This window comes from Trematomus bernacchii, unplaced genomic scaffold (assembly GCF_902827165.1).
Source record: "Trematomus bernacchii unplaced genomic scaffold, fTreBer1.1, whole genome shotgun sequence".
Classification (NCBI taxonomy): Eukaryota; Metazoa; Chordata; class Actinopteri; order Perciformes; family Nototheniidae; genus Trematomus; species Trematomus bernacchii.
In genome coordinates, this window is record NW_022987771.1 from 3,025,380 (window position 1) to 3,051,850 (window position 26,471).

Genomic DNA, 26,471 nt, shown 5'->3' on the forward strand with positions numbered 1-26,471 from the left:
AATCATCAATCATGTCACGAGTTATTGTCTGCTACTGGTGGCTCAACGCACTCAGGACTGGTTTTGTGTTTGGGCTTTATTCTTGCTCAGTGTGGCACATGTCCTGCGTTTGTCACATTCGGTACACTTAAAGACAGCGATAGGCAGCAGAGGTGTACGTTTATATAAATGAGTAATGAGAAAGAGCCAGAGCAGGGCATTTGGCAGCCGTAATCAAGATTCTGTTTGTGGTCCCAATACATAGCAACCACATGTGATCCACCATTAACATTGATAACACTATAATATGACATATTTAATGACTCATATTTTTAACAGTTAAAGGTGGGGTAGGTAAGTTTGAGAAACCGGCTCAAGATACACTTTTTGTTATATTCCATGGAATGCTCTTAACATCCCGATAGCAATGAATATCTTAAGTGCTTTGACAAAAAATCCATAACAACATGTCATCTGTGGAAGCCGTAGTACTGTAAAAAGCACGACCAATCATTTAAGCCGGCCCGGCTAAAATAACTGGATGGCCTACCTGCCTGTCAGCCTTCCATCGGGGCACAAACTTATCTCGTGCCCTCATTGGTCATGTGCGCGTTCGTGTGTGTTGGAGGAGGGGCTCTGTAAGGAAGTGGCAGATTTTCTCCGGCTGTGTATTTTCAAATTTTAGCGATATCGAGCCGGTTTCTCCAAAATTACCTACCCCACCTTTAAAAGATGATACAGTAACAACACATCAGAATCAGTGCAGATTAAAGGCCAAATTGCAATGCTTGCATATTAGATAATGATGCAAGTGCACGTTACAAAAAATATAAGTAAGTAAATTGCAACAAATAAAGAAACCAAGGTAAAAATATGAGAAGCGGTATTTTCAAAAGTTATTCAATACATAAAAGTATTGAAGAAGACGGTAATGTTAAATAATTGTAAATAAAAAGTGTAAATCGCACATAAGTGTACATTGAACCTACACTCAGCCGCTTGTGTGGTGTTCATATTTTTGTTACTCAGCCAGTGTTCGTGGGTCAGGTGGTCACGCTGCCTTTTTGGGCTTCAATTCAACACATCAAACTATTTTATGTTAAAATACTCAACAGATGTTTACTTCATCCCAATTACAAGCAATATAGACAGCATGGTTAATATTTAACATCTTCAAAGTCTGTCAGACTCAGACTTCTCAGAAATATGATCCTCACATTCTGAAACCTCTTCCTCTTCCTCTACATCATCATCAAATGGTTCTCTCTCTTCCAGAATCATTTGTAAGGCCGTCTTTGCAGCTGGGATAGAGTGGGAACAAAATAAAGATTGGTTCCCGTAAGACATAATGCTGGAATGTGAGAGCAGCAGACAGGAGTCCGTGCTGGGGTTTAACAACAATGTTGCAACCTTGTGCGGGAATGGCAGGGGCTGAAACACAAAAGTCTCTCACACAACACACACACACCCAATCACCACACACACACACACACACACACCACACAACACACACACAACACACAGAAACACACACACACCACACACACACACTCACACACACTACGAACAGACACGCAACACGAACAAACACTCACGTCACACACACACAACACCACACACTCACACATAGACACACACCCACACGAACAACAATACAACGCCACACGAACCACAAACTACACACCAGTCACAGCGCAACAGGACACTACACACACACACAGATGACCACACACACCACACGAACACACCACACACACCGAACAAACACACAACGCACACACACACACTACACACACAACACCAGAGACACACACACACTAACAAACACACACACACACTAACAAACACACACACACAACACACTAACAAACAAACACACTAACACACACACACACACACACACAACACACAGACACACAGACACACACACACGTGCACTAACAAACACACACCACACACACCACACACTAACAAACACCACACTCTCACACACACACACACACACACACACACACACACACACACACACTAACAAACACCACACACACACACACACACACAAACAAACAAACAACCACACACACACACACACACACTAACAAACACACACACACACACTAACAAACACACACACACACACACACACACACACACACTAACAGACACTCACATACACACACACACACACATATATACACACACACACACTAACAAACACACACACACTAACAAACACACACACACTAACAAACACACACTCACACACACACACACACACACACACACACACACACACAGAAACACACACACACACACACACACAGACACACAGACACACACACACACACACACACGAACAAACACAACACACACACACACACACACACGAACAAACACACACACGCACGCACACACACACCACACACGCACACACACACACACACACTAACAAACACACACACACACACTAACAAACAAACACACACACACACACACACACTAACAAACACACACACACACACACTAACAAACACACACACACACACACACACACACACACACACACACACTAACAAACACACACACACACACACACACACTAACAAACACACACACACACACACCACACACACACACACACAACACACACACACACACACTAACAAACACACACCACACACACACACACACACACACACACACACTAACAAACACACACTCTCTCAAACACACACACACACGCACACACACGCACACACACACACACACACTAACAAACACACACACACACTAACAAACAAACACACACACACACACACACACACTAACAAACACACACACACACACACTAACAAACACACACACACACACACACACACACACACACACACACACACACACACACAAACACCCTGTATGTAATGTAAATGTGTAGGGGGGGTTCTGATATATGTTCTTCACAGAAAATGAGCCAAGGCCATTGAGTGTGGGTTTGAACAAATTACTTCAATAATCATTTCTTTAGCTAAATAATGAAAACGGGTCCCACAGACCCGAATACCATACAAGGGTTTTAAAACCGAACTAACAAAAAAAAACACAAACAAAAACAGACCCTTTTAAAGGTCCAGATCAGCCTTTAAAAAATGTCTCATTCTCAGTGTGAAAATGACCTATTATATTAAATGTGCTCTCATTTCACCATACAGTATCTCAAGTCTAGTCAAATGTAAGGTTGCAGAATCTCAGCTGTGAATCGTTTAACATAAGAAAATATGATCGGACCTTTAAAGCATTCAAAAGATATCAGGGATATAACTTCAATATGTGAGACATAGTCCTCTTTTGCAAAAGTGAGAGTTTAAACAAAGAAAAATGTATCTAATTGTTTACCAATCATTTGATGGGGAAAATAGAGTGATTCCATTTTTATATTTGTACATCTGTTTCCAACCAGTTCATACTTATAGTGCTTGAATATATATCATGTTGGCCATTTGTGAAACCTAATGCTTTGCCTTTCCCTGTGACTGTCCCCTCCAGGACCCTCGTCAGTGTTCATTGGCTCTGACCCTGATGGAGAGCAGCGTTACACAGGCCTTCTGCAGGACGTCCGCCTGTACAGAACCAAACTGAACCGCAGTCACATCCACGAGCTTCACACCCAGCCCGCCAAAACAGACCTGAGGAACCTCTCCGGTTACCTGCGGTACCGACAGGACGAGAGGCAGAAGTCCTTTGTGGTGGAGGTCCGGGATGATGAAGAGGAGGAGGGAGAGGAGCTGTTCTACCTGCTGCTGGTGGGGGTTCAGGGAGGAGCGCGCCTCCCTCTGCCCAGACCCATCGCTACTCTGCGGGTCATGAAGAGCGACAATGCCAACGGGCTGTTCGGATTCACCGGGGCCTGCATACCTGACGTAAGTGCACACTATGGAACATACGCACCTCAAATCACAGCAAACATCACTTTTCTTGAAGTAAACTAGGCTGATAATCAAATATAACTATACTCTTTTGAATAAGCCTTAGTCTTACTATTACAGTGGCATTGCAATGTTATTAATATTCCTTAATGTCACCACTAGGATTGCAAGATTTGGAAAAAAGTAGTTTTTAGGCTCTGTACCAAACAAGGATTTTTCATTAATACTCTAGATTCTAGAATAACACATTTTTGGGGACTTCAGATATGTTCTCCTATTTTGCCTTTGTTAATTATTGACTGTGCTTTGAATATTGCACTATAGTCCATATTGCAATTTCGATAACATTTTGATTAATTATGCATCTCTCTTCGTCACTCAGTTGTGTCTCCAGAGTAAACATATGCGTAGAAACACATGTAATGTAAACCCAGCTGGTTTGTCGGTTCCTGTCCTGCTGCATATTTCATCAGGCTGCATGCCTGGCTGCAGGGAGAGATGCTCTCTGTTTTTAGTTGGATTGGATGCGTTGGCTCTCGTGTCTCAGGTGGAGCGACAGCTGGCGAGGCTGCAGCAGGTCTGTCAGTCAGAGCATTCCTGTACGAGCGGATCAGGAGTTCCAGCACTGGAAACGAGAGATCTGGTTCCTCGTTTCCATCCGGACGACAGGTGGCAGGGCCGGGAGGCATTCCATCAGAACCAGAGGGTCTTCTTTATGTCCTCTGGGGATAAATAGACGTGGAGGCATGTGGGCTATCAGGTGCTTAGTCTCTAAATCACCTGGAAATGGATCATTCAAAGGAATTCACTTATGTATGCGAGCAGGGTACAGCTTAATAGGGCAGCACAATTAATCATATTTTCATACAAATCGCAAAATAGTGCAATATCAAATTCACAGTATACACATTATTTAAGTCAAATATGTAAACATTTCTGATTTAGGTATTGTGGTGCTGAAGAGAAGTCCTGATATTTTCCAGACTTAATAAAAAGCATTAAAAAAACACACCCTGATAGGTTTAAATATATTTTGTATTTTATTTTATTGTTCATAAATAAATCATTTAAGATAATCGCAATTCGTTTTTTTAACACATCCATGTGTTAGGAGCAGCTATTAAACAGTGTCCAGGTGCAGTGACATTGTTGCCTTGCTCAAGGGCACCTCAGTAGTGCTCTCAAAGTACCAGTCCACACTCCATACTTTGTCCGTCTTGGGACTTGAACCAGCAACCCTCTGAGGCCCTTATCCCTTAGCTAGACAGGGTCGCTAACATAGTTAGTAGGACAATTTATCAATGCGTTCTTGCTGTCCATAATTAATTGACATGTTCATACCTTTGTTGTCCTAACAGACCACAGAGGAAGGCTCCACTGTGTCCTGTGTGATCGAGCGTATGCGGGGATCTCTGGACCGCGTTTATGTCAACTACACTGTGACCCAACTGGACAGCTCGGACAGTGAGACGCCAGCCAATCAAGACTTTGGAAATGCCTCTGGAGCGGTGGTTTTCATGCCTGGACAGCGCTCTGAGGTGTGTGTACTGTGTGTGTGAGAGGGACTCAACGGTTTGACCTGTGTTAATGTGATCTTGAGCTGGGAAAAACACCTCTGAATTTATCCAGGGTCACACAACGTGCAAAGTGGGTAGAAACAAGTGTTATTTAGTGTGCACTGTATTTAAACATCATATTATTTATCTAGTTTAACAGCAGGATTTACGTCCCAAATGCAAATGTTTTTAGACAACCAGCCCCCCCTAGTGGTTGGTTGGTTGGTTGTGAATTTCCTAATGAGTCAACAGGTGCCAGCAGATAATGAAGCTTTTCCTTTGACGGCTGAAATATCGACCATTTTTTTAAGAGTACAACTTTGTTTAGAAAAATAACCTAATATATGCCCATCTCTCTGTTAGGTGCTGAACCTGTTGGTGTTGGATGATAACCTCCCAGAGCTGGCAGAGTCCTTCCAGGTCACTCTGGTGTCAGCAGAGTCCAGTGATGGGAGGAATGGCTCCACCCCCACCAGCGGAGCCAGCATCGACCCGAACAGCTCCGTTAACACTGTCACTGTCACAGCCAGCGACCACCCATACGGTAATATTCACTCACATGCCCAGACAACTATTTTGTTGTACTTTCAATGCTGATATTTGTAGCCATAAGAGATCTCTAGTCATAAGATTAGGATGAGACAAGTGGCTTACTCGGTCGGCTAGATATAATTGCCATGTTCCCTCTCTCCTTCTCCCTCTTATGTGCATTACTCTAAACTCCCTGCCCTCCAGGAAAGCTTTCCCCTGCTTCTCAATACATTCTCCCCAATTTCCTTTCTTTTTACTATCATCTTTTAACCATTTTCTTTCATATTTACTTGACGTTATTTGAGTTTTTAGATGCAATTCATTGTAATATTGTATTATGTGTACTGTGGCGGCTCAATCCCCAGTTACATTTGAGTCGCCGAGAGGCTAAACTTGGCTATAAACTGTGACGCGTTTTTCGAAGAGAAAGTCCATATTGAAGCAATATAGTTTTAAGGATATTTAATAAACAAAATCAAAACATAGTAACTATGGACAAAACGGTCAACAGAAAAACTGACAGCACAAGCTCACCCTCTGTCATCAGCACTCGACATCAAACAGGTGACTTATATAACCAAACCACACCCATGTGACAATTACCGGAAGTGCTCAACAAACAAATAAAGGTGACTTAAACGAATAATAATAATACAAATAATGAACTTGAGCTAAGTAGCGTTATGGCACCTACATGTACTGTTACTGTGACCAAGGACTGCATACAGGTATAAGCTAATAGCTTATTTTTGTTATGCTTCTTAGGTAACATTAAAGGTCCGGTAGGTAAGTTTGAGAAACCGGCTCGAGATAGACTTGTTGTTATATTCCATGGAATGCTCTTAACATCCCGATAGCAATGAATATCTTAAGTGCTTTGACAAGAAATCCATTAAAAAATTTCATCTGTGGAAGCCGTAGTACTGTAAAAAGCGCGACCAATCATTCTAGCCGGCCCGGCTAAAATAACTGGATGGCCTACCTGCCTGTCAGCCTTCCATCTGTGCACAAAGTTATCTCGTGCCCTCATTGGTCATGTGCGCGTTCGTGTGTGTTGGAGGAGGGGCTCTGGAAGGAAGTAGCAGATTTTCTCCGGTTGTGTATTTTCAAATTCTAGCGCACTCGAGGTGGTTTCTCCAAAATTACCTACCCCACCTTTAAGCTGTCTTTGGCTCTTTTCTGCTGTAACAATGTAAATGTTCCCTCTGTGGGACTAATAAAGGTATTCTGATTCTGATTCTGATTCTGATTCTGGCTCTCTTCTCTTTTTAAGATTAACGTTTTTTTATGCATGCTCCATGTATTAAATACGTAATCTAACCCATATACACATCCTTCTCTTACTCTAGGCCTGCTGCAGTTTCAGCCCAGCCCCCCAGGAGAGGGCCTGATCTCTCCAGTGTCAGAGCCGGCCCACATCACTGTCAGAGAGGAAGATGGAGACGTCCGTCTGCTGGTGGCCAGAGCTCAAGGCCTTCTGGGAAGGGTCATGGTGGGATACAGGACAACGCCATTCACAGCGTCCAGCCCCGAGGACTACGAGGTTTTACATCTTATTTTTTTAAATATTTATCAGTAGTACAGGCAAAAGAGTAATCATAGACAATAAATTCAGTTGGAAACCACATATAAGCTATATCAAAGCCAAAATATCCAAATCAATAGCAATTCTGAATAAAGCCAAAGACCTAATGAATCAAGCCTCCTTGTTTATGCTGTACTGCTCCTTCATACTTCCATACATGATGTACTGTGTGGAGGTTTGGGGGAACACATATAAAACAAATGCACATCCTATCTTCATCCTGCAAAAAAGAGCCATACGAGTTATACATAAAACTATGTACAGAGAACCAACAAATACATTATTTATCAAACTAAAAACACTAAAACTACAAGACCTGGTTGACTATAAAACTATTCAAATTATGTTCAAAGCCGCAAATCAACAATTACCTCATAATATCCAGGGGCTTTTCACACGGAGAGAAAGCATGCACATGTTGAGAGGAAACTGCATTTTCAAAAAACCACCCGTACGAACAAATGCCAAACTGCATTGCATCTCAACAAAAGGTGTTAGTCTGTGGAATAACTGTACTGATGCACTGACATATTGTACAAGTCTATCTAAACTGAAAGTATTATTTAGGAGCCAAGACAAACATGTCGCTGATGACGATGACCTAATATTTTATTTATAAGGAAAATGTATGCGAGAGGAGGTAGGACTAGAAACGTTTTTCTTTTGAACATGAACTATTTGAGAATTTATTTTAATTATTATTATTTTATTTTTTTGTACTTTGTTATAATTATTATTATGAGTGAGAAAATTATTAATAATTATTATTATTGTTGTATGTTTTACATAACAGAATGATAAGATGACAATACCAGCTAAAAAGACATTGTTAATAGGGTCCCTTCACTTTTTAAAAGTAGTAGGTCAACAGTCTGATACACCGGAGAACCAATAAACAAACACATGACTATTTATTGTTCCACATAATCCCACTCCACACTTCAGCTCATGTTGTCCCATTGCATGTTGTGTCAAAAAAAAGTTCCAAAAGAAACACCTTGAAATATTTTTTTTTACCAAACAGACTAATTGTATTTATTATCTTGAAGTTAGTTTCCAGTAAAGTCTTTAATCCTTCTGGAGAATACACGCCAATAATACGCAGGTGGAGAGGGAATACATGTTATCCTGCTTGCTTGGTTACCCCCTCCTCTATATTCCAGGACTCAGATGGCGTGCTGGACTTTCTTCCAGGAGAGAGGTTAAAGTTCATCAGTGTGACCATCGTAGACAATCCTGTCCCTGAGCTGGACAAGATTTTCAGAGTGGAGCTCTACAACGCTGATGGAGGAGGTGAGAGAGAACTGTTTTCATTAGTTTCAGTTACATTTTGAGCCTTAGAGCTTTTTTTAACTGACCCTGTGATGTGCCCTGCTGTTTCTGTGTGTGCTGTGCTCCTGTGTGCTTCCCTACACCCACCTACCCACTCAACCCTCCTTCCCATTTGCCCTCCTCTTCTGTGTGATTCTCTCCTGGTGTGAACCTTGTTTGATCCTCGTGTTCGATCCATCAGTGGATCCGTTTCTGCGTAGTGAAGGAAGTGGTAGTGGGGAGAGTGACTCTGACTTCTTGCTTCCATCCTATCTCCACCGTGGTAAGTTTCCCCCTCCTTTTTTCCTTTTCCCAAAACTGCTTCTAGTTTTCATTCCTTGACCCCCACAACCACATCATTTCTTACTCCCTAAGGCTGCATTACTCCAAGTCCAGTTTTATTAGTGATCAGGTAACATGTAGCTGCTGCTGACAAGCCATATTTTGGTCTGATACCTAATTCCTTTACATTTGACCGTTTTATGACCTAACAAATCACTCGTACAAGATATTTTTTTCATAGTAATATTTTTGGCTGGTTGGAATAATAGATTTTGACCACCATAGCTAGGATACTCTCCTCGGAAAACGTTATGACAGAAATTCTGGACTGTGTACAATAGTTCGCCAGAATATGTCCTTTGAAAAATATGTTGCATTATCATTTTCCACAGTACATAAACAAAAAGTAAGTAATATAACATGAATAATGCTTAATGAACAAAAGAAAATAATGACAATAAAACTAAAATAACAAGTCAAGGGGGAAAAGGGAACGTCAATGAGACAGACAGGGGAGAGAAAAACGAGATGTATTAATACAACAAAAGTCCTTAACACTTTTTGTGCAATTATTATCTTTTAGAGCCTCAAGTGTCCATACACATCTAGGTATGTGGGTGCATGTGTGTTCAATCTTGAGTGGTATTTACATAGTACTGTGACCCCTGTGAGGAGTAGCCTGTGGGAAAAGCAAACAGCCTTTCACAGGCAGAAAGGGTAAGTGGTGGAGACCCCGGTGTTTAACGGCTGCTGTGACATATTCTGACCATTATATTACTTTATCTAAGTTATTTGGTAGTAAGAAGGTGTGTATTATAATTGGAAGATTACTATTGTAATTAGGGCTGCACGATTTGGGGAAATAATCTAATTGCGATTTTTCTGATTGGGGGGTTGGGTTGCTTTAAAGTCAAGCTTCAGTTTAAGATTCACCCTGGAATAGATGTAAAACATGTGATGGAGCATTACTAACCTGACTCAGATGGTTTGTTTCACCAAACCATCAAGGAAAGCTCCAAGCACTGTTGGAGAAGCCTGTGACCTAAGATGTTCATCGACATAACTACTCTGTAGCTATGTTCGTATGACAAATAAAGAACCTTGAACCGTGAACCTTGACATTTGGAAAAGGGCAGGCACTTTAAAAAATACTTGGCAGATGATTGGATCACTCTGTCAATCACCTTCTATCATGGGCCACTTCTGATTGGTTAACAATGGCTGGTACATGTGGAGCACAGCACTTCTGATTGGTGTGGATGACTGACACACAAGAAAATAAAAAAAAATAATAAATTTAAAATCGATTAATCGTTCAGCCCTAATTGTAATCCCCAACTTGATTGATAAATGTAATGTTTTCATTCCCTCTCATCCGGTCCTTTTCAATGTCTTTAAATTAAACACTTGAAATTGTAACCAGAATTGATCACAAACAAGTAACACAGGGTTTTACCTGGTATTTTGTGTGTAGCCAGCTTAGGAGCTGCGTCCCACATCACGGTGACCATCGCTGCTTCTGATGACGCCCATGGAGTGTTTCAGTTCAGTCCTGAATCCCTTTCTGTTAACGGGACAGAACCTGAGGATGGACGCAGCTCTGTGGTCCTGCAGGTCAGTGTCATGACCATTTTAAACATGTAAAGGTATCCAGTAAGATCTCAGAGATGTAGATGTTTACCTATATTTACTATAGAAAGTCAAGATATAATACTGCTCTTGGTCAGGTCTTTTTGAATCTTCATGCTATGTTTCTGTGTGCTCTCTCCCAGGTGGATCGGTCCTTTGGAGACCTCTCTAACGTCACTGTGTTCTGGGAGGCTGATCCCAGCTCTGAGGGGGAGCTGCTCAGCAGGTTTGGGAACATCACCTTTGGCGTAGGTCAGACGTCGGAGGACATCATCATCGAAGTGGCCCAGGATCAGACCCCTCAGCTGGACCAGAGTTTCAACGTGTCTTTGGTCAACGTCTCCCACGGTCGCCTGGGTGTCCAGACGTCTGCCACTCTGACCGTGCTCGCCAGTGACGATCCTTACGGTGTTTTTGTTTTCGCCAATGTAACAAGATCGGTCCGTATTCCTGAAGCTGACACAACTGTCACCCTCACCATCCTGCGACAGAGAGGCCTGATGGGACAGGTACAGGAAGTGAAATTAAAGCCACCTATGAGTCCGTTTCTTTAGCTTTTAATAAATAAATAGACCGGTTTGATGAACCCCTACATATCTTAAACGTCCTCTTTTATTTGTTATTCTAGGTGCGAGTCACGTATGGGACTCTAAAAGAGACAGATCCAGAACCTTACCGGACCCCTGGGGTGGGTCGAGCCACTGAGGGGCGGGACTTTGTTCCTCTTCTGGATTCGGTTGTGTTCTTAGCCAATCAGAGTGAAGCAAACATCACCTTACGAGTGCTGGATGATGAGGATCCAGAAAGAGGCGAGTCCGTGTTCGTGAGGTTGATCAGCGTTCACCTCATCGAAGGAGAGCAGGAGAGGCTCAGTAAGATACGGACGATTCATTTCAGATATAATTATACTTCAACTCCACTACACTGACAAATATGCTATTGCTCTTCCTTCCAGTTTCCAATTCCCCTTCTCTGGGACCCCGGGCTGACATTATAGCCCAGGTGGTAGTGGAGGCCAGCGACGATGCGTTTGGGGTCCTGCAACTTTCTGCTTCTGCTGTCAGTGTGGCCGAGCACTACGTTGGGCCCATAATAAACGTCACTCGTGTTGGGGGGATTTTTGCTGACGTATCAGTCAAATTCCGAGCAGTGCCTTTGACCGCCAGAGTCAGTAAGTGTTCGGCATGGATTGAAATCAATTCCATTTGAATGTGTGTGCTATCAGGCATGTTCATATGTGTGCGTGTGTAACCCTACACCTGTTCCGCACCGCATTTTACTGACTGACCTTTATTTAATTTGTTTTATTCTAACCTTTTATATATTACCATATTTTATTCAATATGATTCTTGGATAACTTTTTTATTAAATGTTGTTCTCCTCATAGCATTGTGAAGCACCTTGAGACGACGTGGTTTTGAAAGTCTGCTATATAGATGAAATGTATTATTATTATTACTACAGGTGAAGACTACAGCGTAGCTTCCACTGATGTGGTCCTCCTAGAAGGGGAGTCCAGTAAATCGGTCCCCGTCTATGTCATCAATGATATGGTCCCTGAGCTGGAGGAGACCTTTCTCATCGAGCTGATCAACCAGACCACAGGAGGAGCTCTGCTGGGGGAGCTCACACGTGCCATCATCACCATACTGCCTTCTGACGACCCTTTTGGTGCCTTTGGTTAGTCGACATTATCCACGCTATGTTCAAGTCTTGTCATCTTATTCTGGACTACTTCTCAGTTTTTTATTTTATGTCTACCCAGTCTTCCAAGCAGTTCCAGTGACCATAGAGGAACCAGGGTCTAACTCCATTGAAGTCACGTTGCCTATAGTGCGTAATGCTGGTACTATTGGCACAGTGGTAGTCCAATGGCAGGCCACGGTTAATGGTAAACTAGCAGTGGGGGATATCACACCCACATCAGGAGAGGTGACATTCGCTCCAGGAGAGACCATGAAGACGCTCAGGGTGGAGGTTTTAGCAGATGATGTACCTGAAATCACTGAGGTATGAAGATGACCATGAATTTGTACATCATTGGAAATATGTATGGTCAATCTTTATTACACTTTTTCTGTCTTTTCTAGATAATTAAGGTGGAGCTGACTGATGCCAGTAATGGAGGAAGCCTTGGAGCCGATACATCTGTTGACATAATAGTGCCTGAAAATGACAACCCGTACGGGACGGTGTACTTTGAACAGTCTGGATACCGCCTCCAGGAGCCACTGGAGGGCGTTTATAATGCCAATGTTACTGTCCGCAGAAGGTACTTTTTTTTCCTTCAATTTAACTCACCTTTTATAAAAAACTTATACAAAAATGTTCATACTTTTGCCTACTTTAAAAAAAACATTTTTCCTCAGCTAAATCCACATAGTGTATACAAAATATAAAAGAAGGCAAGAGAAAAAATAAATAAAAACAATAATCAAGCAAAAAATACTACAAAATACTTTAAAAAGTATTAAAAAAAATTGTGTTTGAGTCTGTATTTGGAAGGTAGAGATGCTAGTATGATTCAGAGGGTGTTGCAAAGTCAAAATAATGGGTTTTCTTTTGTGTATTTTCACTCACATTTAACCCACTTTTCTTCTCTGCTGTCTTTTCTCTACCATCCTCCTTGCCCTTATTCCAGTGGCGGTCACTTTGGCCGCCTGGAGATCGTGTACAGAACCTCTGAGATCGACATAGTTGCCGTGGCTCAGGCGGACGGCCAGGATCTGTTAACGTACTATGACGTCCCAAAACCTGGATCTCCATCCTCCACCCCCCTCCGGACGGTAAACATCACCGGTCAGACGGACCCTCTGGCTTCATGTGCTGCTGCCTGTCTGAGAGAGGCTGCCTGCCAGGCCTTCTCTCTCTCTTCAGGGGGGAGCCCACCCTCCTGCACCTGGGTGACTTCAGGGTTTGACCAGCTGACCTCTAACCCTCAGGTTTTGACGTATGTAAAAAACCTCACTGCAGCTGCTGTGCTGTTCAGTGCCCAAGCTGTGGCGGGGAGTGATTACACCCCCGTTACCGCTCAAAGTGCCTTCATGGAAGACGGGTTGGGGGACGCCAACCTCACCGTCCCAATCCTGACTGATAAGTTCCCTGAAATGGATGAGAGCTTCCTCATACAGATCTTAAAGGTAAAAAACTACAATTGTTTTATATATAGAGTGGTGCAGTGATGGCGTATTTCTTGTAGGCTAAACCCAAAGTTAGCATCACAAGAGACAAAAAGCAATATCATTTTTCTGTTGGATTCTGAAATATTGCAGAAAATAAGATGCGTATGTGGCAAAGAAACATTTATGATCCTTACATGTTTTGTGCCGCAGGTTAATTTCCACATGTTAACACAAATTGTTATGATGTTTTAAGAGTAAATGCAATCAACCGGAAGTAAAAAGCTAACTTTTAGGCTGTAAACAAACAAATCAAGGTCACATGACTTTAAGCCACTGCCGCTAAGCTAAAGGCAGCCAATGTCTGTTGTGATGTTGTTTAGTAGTCTTAATAACTTGTGAGCAACTGCTGTTTTTAACATATCATCTTCAGAAATTCACCAGTGGGGTATTTAATGACGTATTTCATGTCATGGTACAAAACATGAAAACATTTTAAGCCTTAGTTAATAACATACCTTTCTTTTGGCAAGTGGTCAAATGCTGACTCATTTCAGGGTTTTAAGACTCATTCCTGCACCACCCTATTTCCGTTCATTAATAATAATTCATTTTGTTCACATGCATTATATTTCCACTGTTTAACACAATGTTTTGTCATGTATTGTTTAAAGGTGGAGCTGATTAATCTGACCGTGGCTCAGAAGAACCTGCCCTCCATCGGCCAGCCTGACCAGGCGGTGGTCACTATAGGGATGAATGGAGATGCGTTCGGGGTGTTTCTGATATACAGCCTCAGCCCCAACACCACCAACGACGGGCTCTATCTAGAGGTCAGAGAGGAGCCTGGGGTTGTGGTGCCCCTGGTAATCGAGAGGAGAGGAGGGAACCTGGGCACCGTCACCGTCGAGTGGAGGTATGTTGGAGGGGAGGCCACACCAGACGCTGACTTCACCGGGACAGGAGGGACTCTGGTCTTTGACGGTGTGTGGATCAAACACTGATTCGTTTTTTAAATTCTCCAACATCTTCCCAGAATGAAACATCTTATGTACTGTCTCTGCCCACAGGTGATGTGAAGAAGACAATACAGGTATTAATCAGAGATGACATTGAGCCAGAGGACAACGAGAGCCTCATGATCGGTCTTGTGAATACGGAGGGAGGAAGTCGCATCCTGCCCAGCTCCGACACTGTAACCATAGTGATACTGGCTAACGATAATGTGGCCGGAATAGTGGGATTTCATCCAGCCTCACGTTCTGTCATTGCCAGAGAAGGTGGGAAGTCGTTTTCTATCATTTGCATGTTTGTATCGCTACTTAATATTAACCATGTATGCCCCAGCACATTTCAAACCCTCTCCACTGTCACTTTCACAAGAGATGTGTCCTAATTATGTATGAGTGCTAGCGTAAGGGAATGCTCTCATAGTAATGGCAGCATGTAGCAACAGGTGGTCGTCTGTCATCATCTTAAAATGATTTATGCATGAGCCATTGAAGTCTCCCTGAGTGTAATCCATACAATTAGAGAACTTGAACACTGGCACCTACATTATAAGAATTCACTTAAATGCTCCCTAAATAACTTATAACTTATATTTCACATTACAGGTGAGAGGCTCTCCTTATTGGTGTTGAGAACAGCTCCAGGTTTGGGTAATGTCACTGTGGACTGGACTCTACAAGGGCCTCTTGTGCAACGGACCTTCACCCAGAACTCAGGGACACTCTTTTTCACGGAGGTAAATATTTTAGCAAGAGATCATTGAATGTGGGATTATGGTAAAACACATTTATTGCAGAGTATGAAGATGCAGACTTTGGCAACAATCAGCAGGTTGTTATTGTTGTTTTTCTGTGAGGGTGGTTGAAGGTATCACACATCATTTAAAGGAAAATATGTAATTGAGACAGTCAAGCTATATTTTATTTGATCCTGCATTAATGATGTATGTCTCCTGCAGGGAGAGCTAAATAACACCATAGTCCTGCAGCTTCTTGATGACGCCACACCAGAGGACAAAGATGAATACAAAGTCGTCTTGTCCAACATCCAAACGTTTGGTAATGCATCTGCTCTCTGCATGGTCGATACTTTTACATGAACCCAGAAATGCCTCAAAATACTGAGACTTTTGACCCTGACCTCCACACAGGTGTCGTGGTGACAGGTCATGCAGCTCTGGATGTTCAGGGCAGGGAGGCGGTGCTCTCTGTGGACACCAGCGATGAGCCGTACGGTCTGCTGACCATCGCCCCCTCATCACTCAGGGTGACCACCGAGGAACGGGACAGAACTATAAACATCTACGTCAACAGAGAGTTTGGATCCTCAGGTCAGTGGGGCGAAGTGTGAACATGAATTGGTTACCTCCTGTTAAATACTTTATTCCATTCTTTACTTATTCACTAATATCATACCTAAATCTCTGGTACAGGAGCTGTGAATATCACCTATGAAGTTCTCAGAGGGTCTCTACAAGACTTGTCCCAGGTGGAGGGGGCGCTCGCTGACCCGGGACAGGACTTCATCTCTGGAGCTGGTTCTGTTATCCTTCAGGAGGGACAGACTTCTGTCGCCATCCCGGTCACCATACTGGAGGTAGAGCTCTGATTCTCTTTGACCAAAGTTCTGTTTCCTTTAAGCAGATTTGTTTGGATGTGGAATTTTAAAACATTGTATATTTGTTTTTTTAGGACGACATCCCTGAGCTGCAGGAGTTCTTCCTGGTGAACATAACATCAGCAGTACTCATCACGACTCTTGCCACTGTTCCCCAACTAGGTATGAAGCAATTTCGCAATCTGTTGTTACACAATGTCTATGATTGCTATTGGTCATAGTAGACAGTTGTGTTATTATAGTGTCAAATTACATGTACAATTCTTTCAATCATTTGTTCTGTTTGTGTCACTTTTGTTCTGATGTATTTCACAATTTTTCACCATTTTATAAAATCTATTTCCTTCTTTCTTTTCATAATTTCTCTCCATTTGCTCTGTTTGATGATTAGAGGTTGTATATTGCACATTGCCAGGTAAAACACACATTCATATGTTTGAAGCTTTGCCTAAAATCTCATGTAGTTTAATAAAATCCCCCAACATGGTCCATTAAAATGCAATATTTTAGTTAATGTCAAAATGCATCGTAAAAAGAGCTTTGTAGTTTCTCCTACCGCTTTTGCACAATCCAAACCGCACTCCACAATATGAATTAGTTACTTCAGAAAGTGATGAGTGGACAGAATACAGCAGCAGGCTCCCAGAATACTATCAGCCTCTGCGTAGAGACACTCGGTAAAAACACACGGCCGCTCTTCTGGCAGCAGTCATTATGTGGCTTGGATGGCGGGATTGATGCTTTCCATGATTGAGGAAGCCGAGGGATTTGGTGGGAGCCGAGTAGCACTGTGTGGTGAGGAGGGAGAGAGCCAAACTAAACCCGGCGCTGGCCTCCCAGTGTCTCGGCCATAGAGTGACTGGAAGACGACTATTCAGGGGGTCATAAATCAGTCCACCCTAAAGACTTGGCTGCTCCGCTTTCCAAGCCACTTACAGGAGACGCTTCTTAGCTGTAATCCTTCGCTCCAATGTGCCATGACAGAAGTTAGTTCCTCTAGAATTTCCTCCAGCACATATTGCGCTGATGGTAGTTGCAGCCATAATAAGGCGCTGATGCTAATAATAAAGTATCTATACAGTCATAATTAACATTTAACATGTTTCCTGTTTTTATAATGTCTTTTCCGCAGACACTCAGGGTTTGGTAGCAGAGGTTAGCATCGCTGCTAATGATGGAATTAGAGGAGTCATTGAATGGACGAACACCATGTAAGTACAATCAAATAATACATTTCTTGTATTATTTGTGGGAGGCGTGCGGTGCAGTGGTGCAGTGGGTTGTGCGTTGGTGTTTGGATCAGGGGGTCACAGGTTCAAACCCCACTGCAGTCAGCATGTCGTTGTGTCCCTGAGACACTTCACCCCAAATTGCTCCTGTGGGGATTGCCCACAGTATTGAGTATGTAAGTCGCTTTGGATAAAAGCGTCTAACAAGTAACATGTAATGTAATGTAATGTGATTTGTACATGCCCTAATAGTTTTGTCCTCTTAATATGCTTCTTTCCAGGTTTCAAGTGAATGAAACGATAGGAGTACTGAGTCTAGTGGCCTACAGGAACAAGGGGACATATGGGAATGTCTCTCTCTTCTTCTACGCTCAGAACCTGGAAGCTCAACAGGGATTGGACTACAACACCAGTGAAACGGTCTGCTGTGCACAGTATTTAAACATATGATACTATAACCCACAAAATGCACATCACATCATATTGAGGTAGCATGCATATCCAGATGGGCTTAGTTAAGAAAGTTGAACCTTCTTGAAGTGGTTCTGCCTCTCATCCGAAATATAGATAGACCAACAAAGTATTTTGGATCTAAATCAATTCACATTTCCTTAGAATGAGCCCTTGGCCTGGATTAATGGTAGTCTTCACAAAGTGTTTGAACTGAAACCCCTCTGTCCACACAGATGCTCCACTTTGTTGACGGTGAAAGGCATAAGTTTGTAGAAGTGCAGATCATCGATGACGCTGTTCCTGAGGGAGCTGAGAGATTCCAGCTGATCCTGTCCCAGCCGTCCCCCGGGCTGGAGCTGGGCACCAACACCACAGGTACAGGAGCGCAGGACACAGTACAACATCATCTCTGAAACATGAATACAACAGCATCAAACAGCAAAACATATGCTTCCAGTGCATATTTAGTTCAAATAAACTATACATACTGTCGATGAATGATCAAGATTTGGGGTTAAGAGAGTAAGGAGGTAAATACATTATAAATATGTGAGAGTATAAGGAAGGTTTTATAGAATTGTTTGGTTTTTTAACAACATGTATCAACCTGTTTAAATGAACAACTGTACGTAACTATGAGATTATTATCTTTAACCAGAGATGGCAAAAGTACACACATCCTTTACTCAAGTAGAAGTACAGTGTTTAAAAATACTCTGGTAAAAGTAGAAGTACTGACTAAACTTCTTTACTCAAGTAAAAGTAAAGAAGTATGGGCTTTGAAATGTACTTAAGTAAAAAGTACCCATAACTAGCAGCTGTTTTAAAGAGTACCTGACCTCCCTTTATATTAATAGAACAATAATGTCATTGTTAGCTAATGAATGTTTCCATGCTGAACAACGGCAACATGACAACGTTTTCATTGGTCCCTCTTCTTTAGAGAAGACCAGGAAATGATGGATACACGGATCGTGTTCAAATCAATAGGCACGCAATGACTCTAAATAATAATGATCACGCCACCAAACACACATTCAAACTAAAGTAACAAACCTGTTTGGAAAATGTAAGAAGTAAAAGTAAAAAGTCATCAGAAAAATAAGTTGTGGAGTAAAGTACTGATACCAGTACAGAAACAAAGTATTTGTACTTCCCACCTCTACATCTTTCTGTTTTCTTAAAGCCACTGTGAATATCCTGGCCAGTGACGATGGACATGGCGTCATTTCCTTCAACACCAGCGAGCACTTCCTGTTGAAGGAGCCCACGTCTGTGTCGGGGCTGAGTGAGAGCGTGGCCACCCTGATCGTGATCAGGAACCCAGCGGAGGGCACGTTCGGCCCCGTGGCGGTTCAGTTCAGCATCACTGACGCCAACGGCAGCCTGGCAGAGGGAGACCTGAGGCCAGCACAGGGCTTTGTGGTGCTGGAGGATGGAGTCCGGTTTAAGGTGAGGGAGAAGTAGATTTTTAGTGGCTTTACAGCATTCAAACACATGTAGAGTGTTATTATTTTTGGCCGCACCTGGAAGATTGTTGACAACCAACTGGATCCATCTTTTTTATAAATACACTCACATTTTTTATTTATGATTGTCTATTCTTTTATCTTTACGCAAGACATCTATTGCACAATTCAATACTGGAAAAAGATCCCTCGGTTGCTACCCCCAAAGTTTCTTTCATTTTTTTCATATATATATATATTTTTTGGGGAGTTTTTCCCTTTAGGCTGCGAGAGGACAGAGGGTTTCGTATGCTGTAACACTGTAAAACCACCTGAGACAAATATGTAGTTTTTTATTGATTGGGCTATGTAAATATACTTTGATTGATATTATTCCAGATGCTGGAGATCTGGGCAGTCCTGGACGCTGAGCCTGAAGCAAATGAAACCTTCACAGTGACTCTGTCCAGCCCAACAGGAGGGGCTCGGATGGGGGACCAACTCCAAATACTCATCACCGTCCTGGAGAACCTGGCTCCGTCTGGCCTGTTCCGCATCGGACCTACCGTCAACAGGTCTCAATACAGATTCTATAACTTAGAACAATCATAAACACTCTGATTATCTAATGTTGTAAAATACAAAAGGGTCTCAAATCTCATGCAGAAATGTGATGCAGTGTGAGTTAAAGGTCACCTATTATGCAAAATCCACTTCTTCATGTCTTTTATACATCAACATGTGTCCCCTCTGTGGAAAGACATTCTGAAAGTTTCAGGAAAAAAGACCCCCTCTCTTTTTGTCCTGATCCATTTATATAAAAACCTGTCTGAAAATGAGCTGATCAGATTTTGGCCACTTTATGATGTCATAACGATTTTTTAGCTTGTGTAACCCTTAGCCAATCACCAACCAAGGTACCCCCCCCCCCCACCTTATCACCTGACTCTCCTCCTAGAGCACCATTGTGTTATTTTTAACCAAATATCTCTCAGAGGGGCGTGGGGAGTGGCTCCTTATTTTTTGAAAAAGGGCTGAAACAGAGGGGTTTATGGTGTGGTACAATGCATGATCTGTTTGGTATTTTCCAAACACGTCAGAGACATACTTTGTATATATCTGAGAACTATGATATATTGATGTAAAACCTTTAAATGTGTTTTTTCTGTACAGAACCAACACAGAAGTGGTGGCTGATGAAGGTGGCAGAGCAGTCTTCCTCACTGTGTCTCGCAGTAATGGCCTGGAGTCAGCTGTCAGTGTGGAGTGGGAGACGCAGTCGGACACAGCCACTGCCTCTGGTGAGTATTAATAAATGTCCCAATTCAAAGTCACCTCATAAATCCCCCTAATTTCCTCAGTTGTCTTTGTAATCCACTTTTTCTTTCAATGAGCAATTTTTTTGTATTCTCTATTTTTAAGTCTTTAACACATCACAACAAAAACATAACAAACAACAGGTCACCAGAGGCAATACATTACATCAATATGTTCACAGCAATTAGTCCAGTACCATGGGGCACCGTCCCCCAAAACAGGCTCACAACAAATGGTGTTGATTGCAGTCCAGCATAAGAGGCTAGTAGATACATGTATACAACAATTGTAGGGTGTGGAGTCTTTTTTTAGTGATTGCTTTTTTGCTAGCAATCAGTAATATCTTAAGAAGGTACTTGTCCCGAACATTACACTCGACAGGTATATTGCTATAATTGTTGTATCTTTCCTTTCTTCCCTACAGAGGGTCACCTCCCAGTGATGGGTGTGTACCAGAGCTTTGATGATCACCCCACCTCTTCTTGGTGCTCTCTACCTGGAGGGCCTTCCTTCCTGGCCATGAGGCTGGACAGGAGGCCTGGTGTTGGATCCTCCTACAGCCTGGCAACTCTTTACCGATGGCAGGGAGTTTTTGTGCCAGTGGAGGTAGGCTTACAACATCTCTGTGTCTTAATATGCAGAAGATACTGTACTTATATCTATTTGATTTGTATTTACTTGCACATCTCAAAACATTCTCTTGCACTATTTTATCTGTTGTATTAGTTCTATGTCCTATATATATGTTGCACAGTTTTTCATTGCCATATCTACACTGTAGCTAATGTGCTAATGACAATAAAGCCTTGAAACTTGAACTTGAAACTTATATATACTAAATTGTAAACTATTGTGGACATTTGATTAGAAATGAGCACCAAGCTAATTGTTTCTCCTTTGGTTATTACAGTCTGTTAGGATCCAGGACCCGGGCTCTTGTGTAGGTTTTGCAGTGAATGGCTCCACATACATAGCCATTACGCACAGTGGCCCCCCCTTCTCCCCTGCTGCCAACCTCAGCATCTTCAAACTGCAGATGGACCTTAATATCACACTGGTTTGTACAAATCCAATCATGGTACAACATTACTATCATGTTTTCCTATGATACTTTACCACCATCTTGTTTTATAATGATATGATATGATAATCCAGCACAAGATTGTTTTTTACGCTGCTATGGACAATCTGCAATAAATGCACATTTTATGGACAATCTTGCACCAAAAATGTTTATATTGAAGTGACTGTTATTTTGTATATATTGATTGTTGTGTTTTTTTATCTTAAAGGGGACCTATCATGCAAAATGCACTTTTGTACGTCTTTTATACATGAATATGTGTCCCCGGTGTTCCAGGGAACTCACCAAGTGTCAGAAAACACAACCCTCTCTATTTTCCTCCATACCCAAATCTCTAAAAAAGGGGCTGCAACGGATCTGATAAAAACTGATCCAGATTTGAACACTGTCCTGACGTCAGGACAGTGGCGCTACGGCTATTGGGCCAACTCCACCAATCAGGAGGAGACAGCCACGGCCATTGCCGTTCGAAAGCGCTGGAGACGCTGTAGTACATATGCCAGGCCTGTAGATGGTGCTGTTCTCACTGAATCTGCCCTTGCAAAAACAGAGCTAAAAAAAGTGCAAATTGAGCAAAATGAGGCATGGCTAAAATGCATGATCTGTTTGGTATTTTGAAAAAAAAAAAGTATAAATATGCCTTATATAGGTATGGTCCTACACTATATTATTCAAATATAGCATGATAGGTCCACTTTAATGTGTGCATATGTGTAAATGTGTCTGTTGACTGTGTATATAGGATATACATATTTTATACATATTTGTATACATATCTGTATACTGTATCATTTTACATTCGGGATTGTTGGAAACGTCATTTCGATCTGTCTGTCAACACAAACTGAGTAAGATTGACATTAAAGTTGACTTGACTTTGAGTTATGGTTATCTGATTTCTTTAGGAACAAACTTTAGGAGTTGAAGCTCTGGATGTGAAACACTTCTCTTCTGAGGGCAGAGAGTATCTGATCGCATCAAGCCAGGTGAGGCTGACTGTCTTATCTAAGCTTATCTTATCCTACCAGTCTTATATTACTGAACTCAATCTTTTTCATTTTCATGCCTCCTGCCACAGATCTTTGTTTGGACTGGAAGCTCCTTCACCCTCTTCCAGACTCTGGACTTCGAGGAGAGCGTCCTCAGTGTGACTCCCTTCACTCGATCAGCTGTTCCCCACCTGTTAGTGTGCATAGAAAGACAGACGGCCGCCTGCCTGTTGCTTCCATGGACCAACGGGAGATTTCAGGACCCACAGCCTCTCCAGATCACAGGCAGAGCCATCCAGGTGGAGACGATCAACACGCGAGCAGAGGACACTCTCCTCATGGTGGTTACTGAAGGTGACCCGTTTACTTTGACTTCACATTATATAATAACTACTTTTATGTTTACTGTAGACATTTAAAAAATATATTTAATTTTTTTTGTATTTAAACATAATGGTAAATAACTAAGTTTACTTCCTCAAGTACTGTACCATTGTATACTGTTTTATGATTCTACTTCACTACGATTTAGAAAAAAACATTTTATATTTTACACTTATTTGACAAGATGAGTTACTTTGAAGGTTCATTTTTGGATTTGACTCATGACGTATTATTATGGATAAAGATACCTGGGAGGATGAAAAGTCATCAAAGGTATCTCCACATTTCAAACTGCAGTTTTAGTTTCAATAATGCATAATTGTTGGTACTTTAAGTGTATATTAATGCCAATGTTTTGCACTTAAAGGGGACCTATCATGCAAAATGCACTTTTGTACGTCTTTTATACATGAATATGTGTCCCCGGTGTTCCAGGGAACTCACCAAGTGTCAGAAAACACAACCCTCTCTATTTTCCTCCATACCCAAATCTCTAAAAAAGGGGCTGCAACGGATCTGATAAAAACTGATCCAGATTTGAACACTGTCCTGACGTCAGGACGGTGGCGCTACGGCTATTGGGCCAACTCCACCAATCAGGAGGAGACAACCACGGCATTGCCGTTCGAAAGCGCTGGAGACGCTGTAGTACATATGCCAGGCCTCTAGATGGTGCTGTTGCTCACAGAATCAACCCTTGCTAAAACAGATCTAAAAAATGTCAAATTGAACAAAATGAGGCATGGCTAAAATGCATGATCTGTTTGGTATTTTGAAAAAAAAAAAGTATAAATATGCCTTATATAGGTATGGTCCTACACTATATTATTCAAATATAGCATGATAGGTCCACTTTAAGTTACAAATTGAATGCCAGACTTGTAGTACTTCTACTTAAGTAAAGATCTGGATATTTCTTCCACCACTGAACAGAACTGATTTCTGTTTTTATGAAAAGACTGTGGTGCAGAGTTTACATATCCAAAAGTGGCCTAAGATTGGAGTCAAGTACCCTTAGTGTGCAGTATGCTAAGTGGACGGTTGTGTCTTTTTTTGTAATAATGAGATGCTATTTGGTGTGGTTGTTCTCTCAGTGTACTTTCTAGTGGATTTTGCAGTGGTTAGATGTTGGTTAGGATAGTACAAACAAATTGGTGATGCTTGAGAAGGCACACAGTAACTATATGTCTATTACAGTTCTGTTTTCTCAACTAAGATGACAAAATTCACTACGCAGGCCAGACCATGTACTTATACTACACTCTGTATATTTTGATCAGACTTAATCTCTCTGAGTCTGCAAAAGTGGTGAGTGTTCTTGGTCCGGACCTGTTGTGGGTTTACGGGAAAGGCCTCAGTGTGGAGAGCCGCAGCGGGACTCAGAGGTTGTAATTTGTCAGTTTTGGGTGTGTCAGTCAAACCAACCCTTACTTGACACAAACATGCAATTCCAGCATTATCAGTGTGTGTGTGTGTGTGTGTGTGTGTGTGTGTGTGTGTGTGTGTGTGTGTGTGTGCATTCCTGTATCTTCTCCAGGTTCCTCTCCATCCTGTGAGGTGTTACAGTGGAGCTCGAGTCAGCCTTCCCCACAGCTTTATCAGTCCATTCCTCACCCAGGCCTCACCTCCATCCACCCCTTCACTGCCTCTACTGGGATCAGTAAGTGCACTCTTATGTCAAAACCTGCTTTAATGTAAATGTAGCTTTTTTTATTTGTTTCAGTTATGTCTGAAAAGGGCCCCTATTATGCTTTTTAGGGTTTTCCCTTTCCTCTAGTGTGTTATATAGGTTTCTGTGCATGAAAACATTAAAGCATGGAGACATGTCGCAGTAAGAATCCGTTGACCAGTATCCCTGATTAAAATGCTTTTCTTTCTCATAGCTTATGCTCTGCTAGCTGGAAGAAATGGCTCGTCTCTCTACTCCTGGAGGTCTGATGTCAACCTGTTTGCCATGATCCTGAGGGTCCCTCCAGCCGACAGCTTCCTCTCTCTGGGGGTCCCGTCCCTCAACACCACCAAGACCCTCTTGGCTTCCTCTGAGGAGAACAGCTCCACTGTTTATGAATTCACTTCTGTCTCCAATCAGTCTGATTTCATACCCAGGTACCCACATTGTTTTTATACAGGCTCATTTTTGCCCAGAAATACAAATCCAGTTAAATAGTTAAATAATGCATGCTTTGTTTTTCTTTATTCCTCACATTCAGTTTCGGAGAGTTGTTCTTTGCCCCAGGGGACAGCGAGCTGGAGATAGCAGTGAACATCGTGGATGATGACATCCCTGAGGAGCAGGAGTATTTCCAGGTCAGCCTGAAGAACCCAAAGGGCGGAGCGGAGATTGGGTTTGGAGGTCAGGTGACCGTCATCGTCCCAACCAATGACGATGCACATGGAGTCATCGGTTTTGCTCAGGTAAGCAGAGAAAACACTTTTATATTAGAGAGCTCATGCTATTTTATGTTAAGTAGTCTATTACAAGTTTGTGTGCCTAACAAAAAGGTGTCAGAAATCTAAAACAAAGTTTACAGAACAGAGGCCTTACTGCTGTCTCTCATACAGGGGTTCTGTATACAAATGGGGGGATGGGTTGGGTAAAATACTTATTTTTAAAGCTCAATCAAGGAGTTATCTGAATTTAAGGTGTCAAAGAAATACATAGCAAAGTATTTTTGAAAAAGTTCATTTTTTTGTCTGTGTGTTAGCTGGTATTTTCATTTCAGCCTTTCATCTATTGTAAAACCTCAGTGTTTTGAAACCACATCAGTATTATTTCAAGGGTACTTTTTAATCATTACAACATGCTCTTTTAATGCAGATATATATTGTTATTTCCCCTCTTTAGAATTCCCTATCTGTGGAGGTGGAGGAGTTGGAGCAAAATAATCAGATTTCTCTGAGTGTGGAGAGGAAGAGAGGGACGTTTGGCAGACTGACCGTTCACTGGGCGGCCAGCGACAATCTGGCAGACATTTACCCAACTTCAGGAGTGGTGAGTAAACCTTTCCCCTCCTTAATAAATA

At 42.1% G+C, this 26,471-nt stretch overlaps 1 protein-coding gene across 1 annotated transcript in view; it reads left to right on the forward strand.

The window, feature by feature from the left end:
* Positions 1–26,471, forward strand: part of adgrv1 (adhesion G protein-coupled receptor V1) — a 142,221-nt gene that overhangs the window by 22,967 nt on the left and 92,783 nt on the right. The window contains 36 exon segments of the mRNA XM_034148508.1: positions 3,523–3,896; positions 5,261–5,440; positions 5,822–6,002; positions 7,339–7,532; positions 8,738–8,867; positions 9,088–9,168; positions 10,642–10,781; positions 10,940–11,305; positions 11,425–11,668; positions 11,752–11,967; positions 12,262–12,477; positions 12,563–12,807; positions 12,888–13,069; positions 13,439–13,937; positions 14,591–14,900; positions 14,987–15,196; positions 15,533–15,663; positions 15,886–15,985; positions 16,078–16,257; positions 16,360–16,523; positions 16,619–16,706; positions 16,936–16,959; positions 17,677–17,755; positions 18,055–18,193; positions 18,460–18,601; positions 19,413–19,678; positions 20,074–20,249; positions 20,848–20,975; positions 21,416–21,597; positions 21,902–22,048; positions 22,981–23,061; positions 23,154–23,418; positions 24,986–25,108; positions 25,332–25,554; positions 25,659–25,863; positions 26,294–26,440. Coding sequence (XP_034004399.1) covers positions 3,523–3,896; positions 5,261–5,440; positions 5,822–6,002; positions 7,339–7,532; positions 8,738–8,867; positions 9,088–9,168; positions 10,642–10,781; positions 10,940–11,305; positions 11,425–11,668; positions 11,752–11,967; positions 12,262–12,477; positions 12,563–12,807; positions 12,888–13,069; positions 13,439–13,937; positions 14,591–14,900; positions 14,987–15,196; positions 15,533–15,663; positions 15,886–15,985; positions 16,078–16,257; positions 16,360–16,523; positions 16,619–16,706; positions 16,936–16,959; positions 17,677–17,755; positions 18,055–18,193; positions 18,460–18,601; positions 19,413–19,678; positions 20,074–20,249; positions 20,848–20,975; positions 21,416–21,597; positions 21,902–22,048; positions 22,981–23,061; positions 23,154–23,418; positions 24,986–25,108; positions 25,332–25,554; positions 25,659–25,863; positions 26,294–26,440 — 6,758 coding nt within the window.